The sequence below is a fragment of the Salvelinus alpinus genome, chromosome 22 (genome assembly GCF_045679555.1).
Source record: "Salvelinus alpinus chromosome 22, SLU_Salpinus.1, whole genome shotgun sequence".
Lineage (NCBI taxonomy): Eukaryota > Metazoa > Chordata > Actinopteri > Salmoniformes > Salmonidae > Salvelinus > Salvelinus alpinus.
This window is the reverse complement of record NC_092107.1, coordinates 41,090,236-41,100,399: the sequence shown is the minus strand read 5'-3', so window position 1 is coordinate 41,100,399 and position 10,164 is coordinate 41,090,236. Positions and strand designations below refer to the sequence as shown.

Sequence of the window (10,164 nt, the reverse complement as noted above, 5' to 3'; positions counted from 1 at the left end):
GCATTAGGAATGGCTGCGGTACGGCTGTAACCGTAGCTGTACCTGTACCTCTACACACTGTACAGACGCGCTCTAGACACTCGTACAGACACACTCTACACACTCGTACAGGCACACTCTACACACCCGTACAGACACACTCTACACACTCGTACAGACACACTCTACACACTCGTACAGACACACTCTACACACTCGTACAGACACACTCTACACACTCGTACAGGCACACTCTACACAGTACAGACACACTCTACACAGTACAGACACACTCTACACACTCGTACAGACACACTCTACACACTCGTACAGACACACTCTACACACTCGTACAGGCACACTCTACACACTCGTACAGGCACACTCTACACAGTACAGACACACTCTACACAGTACAGACACACTCTACACACTGTACAGACACACTCTACACAGTACAGACACACTCTACACAGTACAGACACACTCTACACAGTACAGACACACTCTACACAGTACAGATACACTCTACACAGTACAGACACACTCTACACAGTACAGACACACTCTACACAGTACAGACACACTACACAGTACAGACACACTCTACACACTGTACAGACACACTCTACACAGTACAGACACACTCTACACAGTACAGACACACTCTACACACTCGTACAGACACACTACACACTCGTACAGACACACTCTACACACTGTACAGACACACTCTACACACTGTACAGACACACTCTACACACTGTACAGACACACTCTACACAGTACAGACACACTCTACACACTGTACAGACACACTCTACACACTGTACAGACACACTCTACACACTGTACAGACACACTCTACACACTGTACAGACACACTCTACACACTGTACAGACACACTCTACACACTGTACAGACACACTCTACACACTGTACAGACACACTCTACACACTGTACAGACACACTCTACACACTGTACAGACACACTCTACACACTGTACAGACACACTCTACACACTGTACAGACACACTCTACACACTGTACAGACACACTCTACACACTCTACACACTGTACAGACACACTCTACAGGCACACTCTACACACTGTACAGGCACACTCTACACTGTACAGGCACACTCTACACTGTACAGACACACTCTACACAGTACAGACACACTCTACACACTGTACAGACACACTGTACAGACACACTCTACACAGTACAGACACACTCTACACACTGTACAGACACACTCTACAGACACACTCTACACACTGTACAGGCACACTCTACACTGTACAGACACACTCTACACACTGTACAGGCACACTCTACACACTGTACAGACACACTCTACACACTGTACAGACACACTCTACACACTGTACAGACACACTCTACACACTGTACAGACACACTCTACAGACACACTCTACACACTGTACAGGCACACTCTACACACTGTACAGACACACTCTACACACTGTACAGACACACTCTACAGACACACTCTACACACTGTACAGGCACACTCTACACTGTACAGACACACTCTACACAGTACAGACACACTCTACACACTGTACAGACACACTCTACACACTGTACAGACACACTCTACACACTGTACAGACACACTCTACACACTGTACAGACACACTCTACACACTGTACAGACACACTCTACACACTGTACAGACACACTCTACACACTGTACAGACACACTCTACACACTGTACAGACACACTCTACACACTGTACAGACACACTCTACACACTGTACAGATACACTCTATACACTGTACAGACACACTCTACACACTGTACAGACACACTCTACACACTGTACAGACACACTCTACACACTGTACAGACACACTCTACACACTGTACAGACACACTCTACACACTGTACAGACACACTCTACACACTGTACAGACACACTCTACACACTGTACAGACACACTCTACACACTGTACAGACACACTCTATACACTGTACAGATACACTCTACACAGTACAGACACACTCTACACTGTACAGACACACTCTACACACTGTACAGACACACTCTACACACTGTACAGACACACTCTACACAGTACAGACACACTCTACACACTGTACAGACACACTCTACACACTGTACAGACACACTCTACACAGTACAGACACACTCTACACACTGTACAGACACACTCTACACACTGTACAGACACACTCTACACTGTACAGACACACTCTACACAGTACAGACACACTCTACACACTGTACAGACACACTCTACACACTGTACAGACACACTCTACACACTGTACAGACACACTCTACACACTGTACAGACACACTCTACACACTGTACAGACACACTCTACACACTGTACAGACACACTCTACACACTGTACAGACACACTCTACACACTGTACAGACACACTCTACACACTGTACAGACACACTCTACACACTGTACAGACACACTCTACACACTGTACAGACACACTCTACACACTGTACAGACACACTCTACACAGTACAGACACACTCTACACAGTACAGACACACTCTACAGACAGTACAGACACACTCTACACACTGTACAGACACACTCTACACACTGTACAGATACACTCTACACACTGTACAGACACACTCTATACACTGTACAGACACACTCTACACACTGTACAGACACACTCTACACACTGTACAGACACACTCTACACACTGTACAGACACACTCTACACACTGTACAGACACACTCTACACACTGTACAGATACACTCTACACACTGTACAGACACACTCTATACACTGTACAGACACACTCTATACACTGTACAGACACACTCTACACACTGTACAGATACACTCTACACACTGTACAGACACACTCTACACACTGTACAGACACACTCTACACACTGTACAGATACACTCTACACACTGTACAGACACACTCTATACACTGTACAGATACACTCTACACTGTACAGACACACTCTACACTGTACAGACACACTCTACACACTGTACAGACACACTCTACACACTGTACAGACACACTCTACACACTGTACAGACACACTCTACACACTGTACAGACACACTCTACACAGTACAGACACACTCTACACACTGTACAGACACACTCTACACACTGTACAGACACACTCTACACTGTACAGACACACTCTACACACTGTACAGACACACTCTACACAGTACAGACACACTCTACACACTGTACAGACACACTCTACACACTGTACAGACACACTCTACACACTGTACAGATACACACTGTACAGACACACTCTACACACTGTACAGACACACTCTACACAGTACAGACACACTCTACACAGTACAGACACACTCTACACACTGTACAGACACACTCTACACACTGTACAGATACACTCACACTGAACACTTCATGTTTCTTATTATAAACCAGAGGGAAAATCCCTTTTCCTGCCGGCTACAGTATAATCCCAGAGAAAGAGAGAGACTGTGTGCCTAGCACTGCATCAACAATCAGACAGCACTGCATCAACAATCAGACAGCACTGCATCAACAATCAGACAGCACTGCATCAACAATCAGACAGCACTGCATCAACAATCAGACAGCACTGCATCAACAATCAGACAGCACTGCATCACCAATCAGACAGCACTGCATCAACAATCAGACATCACTGCATCACCAATCAGACAGCACTGCATCACCAATCAGACAGCACTGCATCAACAATCAGACAGCACTGCATCAACAATCAGACAGCACTGCATCAACAATCAGACAGCACTGCATCAACAATCAGACAGCACTGCATCACCAATCAGACAGCACTGCATCACCAATCAGACAGCACTGCATCACCAATCAGACAGCACTGCATCACCAATCAGACAGCACTGCATCACCAATCAGACAGCACTGCATCACCAATCAGACAGCACTGCATCACCAATCAGACAGCACTGCATCACCAATCAGACAGCACTGCATCACCAATCAGACAGCACTGCAGCACCAGTCTTTCTCTCCGTCCTTTACACCTCTTCTGTCTCCATTCTGTCATGGACACGTTGTCTGGAAGCATCTGCCTCTTTATGCTGCTTCTCTGGTTATGCTGCAGGAATCCAGTTCGGGGTGTGTCTGTGTGTCTGTGTGCCGGGGTATGTCTGTGTGCCGGGGTGTGCCTGTGTGCCGGGGTGTGTCTGTGTGCCGGGGTGTGTCTGTGTACCGGGGTGTGTCTGTGTGTCTGTGTGCCGGGGTGTGTCTGTGTGCCGGGGTGTGTCTGTGTGCCGGGGTATGTCTGTGTGTCTGTGTGCCGGGGTGTGTCTGTGTGCCGGGGTGTGTCTGTGTACCGGGGTGTGTCTGTGTGTCTATGTGCCGGGGTGTGTCTATGTGCCGGGGTGTGTCTGTGTGCCGGGGTGTGTCTGTGTGCCGGGGTGTGTCTGTGTGCCGGGGTATGTCTGTGTGCCGGGGTGTGTCTGTGTGCAGGGGTGTGTCTGTGTGCCGGGGGGTGTCTGTGTGCCGGGGTGTGCCGGGGTGTGTCTGTGTGCCGGGTTGTGTCTGTGTGTCGGGGTGTGTCTGTGTGTCTGTGTGCCGGGGTGTGTCTGTGTGCCGGGGTGTGTCTGTGTGTCTGTGTGCCGGGGTGTGTCTGTGTGCCGGGGTGTGTCTGTGTGCCGGGGTGTGTCTGTGTGTCTGTGTGTCTGTGTGCCGGGGTGTGTCTGTGTGCCGGGGTGTGTCTGTGTGCCGGGGTGTGTCTGTGTGCCGGGGTGTGTCTGTGTGCCGGGTTGTGTCTGTGTGCCGGGGTGTGTCTGTGTGCCGGGGTGTGTCTGTGTGCCGGGGTGTGTCTGTGTGCCGGGGTATGTCTGTGTGCCGGGGTGTGTCTGTGTGCCGGGGTGTGTCTGTGTGCCGGGGTGTGTCTGTGTGCCGGGGTATGTCTGTGTGCCGGGGTGTGTCTGTGTGCCGGGGTGTGTCTGTGTGTCTGTGTGCCGGGGTGTGTCTGTGTGCCGGGGTGTGTCTGTGTGCCGGGGTGTGTCTGTGTGCCGGGGTGTGTCTGTGTGCCGGGGTGTGTCTGTGTGCCGGGGTGTGTCTGTGTGCCGGGGTGTGTCTGTGTGCCGGGGTGTGTCTGTGTACCGGGGTGTGTCTGTGTGCCGGGGTGTGTCTGTGTGCCGGGGTGTGTCTGTGTGCCGGGGTGTGTCTGTGTGTCTGTGTGCCGGGGTATGTCTGTGAGAGAGAGAGAGAGACAGAGAGAGAGAAAGACAGACAGAGAGAGAGTTATGTGTTATGGGGGTTTAGTGCCTTGCTCAAGGGCACACGACCAGCAATGGATTTGAGACCAGCAACCCTCCGTTTGCCAGCTCACTACCTGCCAGATTCTTTCTGTCAGATCCCCGGAGTCTAACTGGAAATACTCGGTTGCTGGCTCGTCTCTAACCGCTAGGATTAAGTGCCCTCTTCCTGTGTGTGAACAGACTGTGAATATAGCTGTTATGAGGTTTGATACGGGAGGGAGGGAGAGAGGACAGGGGTTAACTATTGGTCAAGATGGCAGGAAGCCAACAAGCATCTCATTGTTTTCCATTCAAGTCATTTTCTCTGTCCTCTCCCTTTCTCCTATACTGTCCTTGCCATCTCCCCGACCTCTCTCTCTCCTTCTCCTTCCTTCTCTCTCTTTCCCTCTTCCTCACTCACTTCTCCTTCCTCTCCTCTCTAGGTGTTGAAGTATGCTCCTGAGGTGGGAGGTTATTCGCGGCGTCGGACAGCTCGTGTCCGCTGGGTCCTAGAGGAGGTCCATCTCATGCACCACGAGCGCTGTGACTGTGTTTGTCCCTCCAGACCACCCCGCTGAGAGACAATGGGACAGGGGGACCCAGCTCTGGGATTAACTGCTGTTTATATCTCCATATCTCTCTATGTAGCGCTCCTCTGCCATCCATCCACATAACAACCTGTTACAAACCTAGTTACAACATCATCCATCCATCATCCACATACCAACATGTTACAAACCTAGTTACAACATCATCCATCCATCATCCACATACCAACATGTTACAAACCTAGTCACCAAAATCCATCGACATACCAACCTAGTCACAACATCATCCATCCGTCCAGATACCAACCTAGTCACAACATCATCCATCCGTCCAGATACCAACCTGATACAAACCTAGCCACCAACGTCCATCCGTTCAGATACCAACCTGATACAAACCTAGCCACCAACATCCATCCATACCCCAAACCCTGGTCCTGCTACCCCCAACTGTGCCCTGCTGCCACCCAGCAAAAACCCAAATTTACCCCACCCTCTCCACTATCAGCTCATGACCACCCCCTCATCGTCCAAGCCCCCAACCTTCCTTGTCCACTGGGGGTATTGATGAGGGGCTGTTAAAGGCGTCATGTGTGTATGTCCATACAGTGTCCAAGCCTGTGTTATTTTCTATATTCATATTAGAATGTCCTTTTTTTTAAAGCTCTTCCTGCAACTGTTTTTCTCTGTACAATCATTGCGAAATGAGTTTCAGGGAAGGAAGAGAGGGAGAACCACACAAACACTCTTAGAATGACCACAAACCACACACACAAACATGTGCACCCCCCCCCCCCCCGGGCAGACCCAAAGTCTCCACCCCTCCCTAAAGACAACAGTCTTATATGAAGGGATGAGATGGTGGGATACAGGGACAGTTAAAAACATTCTGTTTAAATACCCCCCTCTCCTTCTCTAAATCGCTCTGGCAGATCAAAGAGGAATGACTTTGGATCGGAATGTTCCGCCCGGCCCGCCGTTCCAATCATACCAACAGCCAACCCCAGAAATGTTGCTAACCAGAATTGTACACCCCATACAAAATAGGGAGAGGGTTGAGTATGTGGTTGGAATTTGTGTAATGTTTTATATCTGCAATATTTGCAGACCTGGTGCCCTGTGCCTGTACTGTACTATGCCATGGTTGTTAGATCTATTTCTGTTTGGACCTTGTTCTTCAAACAATTAATCCCCAAAGATAATCCAGAGTCATCTCTATATAATCTTCTGCATTCTAGGTGTGTGTATGTTTGAGGGAAAGAATGTGTATCTGTTGCACTGTGTGTGTGTGTGGGAGAGAGACGGTGCATCAAAGATATTGAAACATTCTCAGAGTACAAGATCAGTCACTGCCTCCCCGTGATAAAGAAACAACAAAGATCTTACTGCTTCCACTCTAGGCTTCATAATGGTCCATTGACATTCCACTGGGGGAGCTGGCCTCAGCACCAACCATCAACTCCTCTGTCCATACAGACTGAAGCTCTATTAACAACAATTAAAACACAAAGCAAGGCACTGAGAGATGGAGGGGGAGAATTAGTTTTATTACTGTGATTTAAACATTAGGGCGAGCAGAATTAAACCGTTAGCTGTTGAGAGGTGTGTGTGTGTGTGAGTCACGGGTATCGGCTGGCTGAAGAGTGATCTGAAACACAGAGCCTCTCAGTGGAGGAACATGCCCTGGGGAAGGACGATGTGCGGACTACAGTTATGTGTGACAGTATGGCTCCAAGAGATTAGAGACAGATGACTGTATTTTTACCTGTCTCTCACACACACACACGTAAACCATAGATCGTGTTTTCTTTCCATTTAATCTAAAATGGCCTCTCTTACTTCCAGAGTTGTTTGTTTGGTTTGATGTCCTTTCCCATGTTCATGATGTTCTGATTCCTTCTGTGACTGTTGTCATTGTGTACGTCAGTGTCCCTGGAGACTGAGCACAATATATAATACATACATAGCATAGTCTCTCCTTCACCTAATGCTGCAGTTTCTGCTAAATGTATTTATTCAGTTGTGTGTGTGTGTACACATCCTCTGGCAGTGGCAGTTTCATCAGCACATTCCTTGACCTCGGGTTCTAAGTGACATTCCATTCTGTTTTTTGTTCAAATAACCGGTTTGTTCATTTCTCCGTTTTTGTTGTTGTTTTGAATGTTTATAATGCAACCTTTCAAGAAGAAATGCAGAAGAGCAGAAAGGTTATCTAAACAAATGTGTCGGCACCTGAATGCCTTTGTTTGATCCCTGACACAGCAGTATGCTTTAGTGATTAATTTATTGTGTTTCTGTTTTTTTATTAAAGATATCCACTGGTTGTGTTTTGAAGTTTTTTGTGCATAAATGTTTGAATGTAGACCTTTTCACTGTAAAATGCAGCGGGGGAGAGTTATTCACAAAACAAAGTACCATAACACTTCATGTTGATCTGAAAGAATCATTCTGATGCTATCTACAGCTTTACCTCTGACAGGTGCAGTTTCTGACATATTGTTTACAATCACCTTATCTGTGTTCAACTCCACTTCAGGAGATAAATTAAAATGATTTTCTATGTGGACTTTTCCATTCATGACTGGATTGATAACGGAACTGAACCCAACCCGGACCTTGGAGTAGAAGCGTTGTGTGTATAAACGCCCCTGAGATTCTTTCACCTTTATTTCCTCTCACAATACCACACACAAACATTGTGCTATACAGTCTGTTGCCATGGAAACCAATCCCCATGTGTAGAACTCAGATGATGGACAGTTGAGGTTGATTGTGATGAAAAGGTAATGGAATCACCTTGGATAGATCATTCAGACCTTCTCTCTCAAGCTGTTTTATTGGCATGAAAAACATAGCGTCAATATTGCCAAAGCATACAATATACATTGTAAAAGAATAATATAAAATTTAAAAAACTAAATAATCTGTCTCTCTCATTGGCAGGCATAGTCATTTTCAGAGATTCCTTCTAGACAGCCAGACAACTCACAGATACTTTCCGAATGCACTGTATGTGTATTTTCCACATGTTGCTACGTTAAAGCCTTAAAATAGATTCAATGTTTTTTTTCCCTCATCAATCTACACTCTATACCCAATAATGACAAAGCAAAGACAGGTTTTTAGAAATTGTATCACATTTTCAGACCCTTTACTCATGACTTTGTTGAAGTCTTCTTTGGTATGATGCTACAGGCTTGGCACACCTGTATTTGGGGAGTTTCTCCCATTATTTTCTGCAGATTCTCTCAAGCTCTGTCAGGTTGGATGGGGAGCGTTGCTGCACAGCTATGTTAAGGTCTTTCCAGAGATGTTCGATCGGGTTCAAGTCCGGGTTCTGGCTGACATTCGGAGACTTCTCCCGAAGCAACTCCTGCATTGTCTTGGCTGTGTGGTTAGGGTCGTTGTCCTGCTGGAAGGTGAACCTTCGCCCCAGTCTGAGGTCCTGAGCGCTCTGGAACAGGTTTTCATCTAGGATCTCTATGTACTTTGCTCCGTTCATCTTTCCCTCAATCCTGACTAGTCTCCCAGTCCCTGCCGCTGAAAAACATCCCCACAGCATGATGCTGCCACCACCATGCTTCACCGTAGGGATGGTGCCAGGTTTCCTCCAGACATGACGCTTGGCATTCAGGCCAAAGAGTTCAATCTTGGTTTCATCAGACCAGAGAATCCTTTAGGTGCCTTTTTGGCAAACTCCAAGTGGGCTGCCATGTACCTTTTACTGAGGAGTAGCTTCCGTCTGGCCTCTAGCATAAAAGCCTGATTGGTGGAGTGCTGCAGAGATGTTTGTCCTTCTGGAAGGTTATCCCATCTCCACAGAGGAACTCTGGAGCTCTGTCAGAGTGACTATCGGGTTCTTGGTCACATCCCTTCTCCCACAATTTCTCAATTTGGCGGGGTTCCAGCTCTAGGAAGAATCTCGGTGGTTCCAAACTTCTTCCATTTAAGAATGACGGGGGCCAATGTGTTCTTGGGGGCCTTCAATGCTCCAGAAATGTTTTGGTACCCTTACCCAGATCTGTGCCTCAACACAATTCTGTCTCGGTTGGAGTCATTAAAACTCGTTTTTCAACCACTCCACAAATGTCTTGTAAACAAACTATAGTTTTGGCAAGTCGGTTAGGACACCTACTGTGTGCATGACACAAGTAATTTTTCCAACAATTGTTTACAGACAGATTATTTCACTTATAATTAACTGTATCACAATTCCAGTGGGTCAGAAGTTTACATACACTAAGTTGACTGTGCCTTTAAACAGCTTGGAAAATGATGTCATGCTTTAGAAGCTTATGATAGGCTAATTGACATCATTTGAGTCAAT

The 10,164-nt window shown here is 47.1% G+C and overlaps 1 protein-coding gene across 1 annotated transcript in view; it reads left to right on the top strand.

Moving 5' to 3' along the window:
• Positions 1–8,160, top strand: part of pdgfd (platelet derived growth factor d) — an 88,413-nt gene extending 80,253 nt beyond the window's left edge. Inside the window, exon 7 of the mRNA XM_071360120.1 lies at positions 5,733–8,160. Within this exon, the coding sequence (XP_071216221.1) occupies positions 5,733–5,867 (135 nt within the window). The 3' untranslated portion in view covers positions 5,868–8,160. The remainder of the gene's footprint in view (positions 1–5,732) is intronic.
• The last annotated feature ends 2,004 nt before the right edge of the window (positions 8,161–10,164 follow it).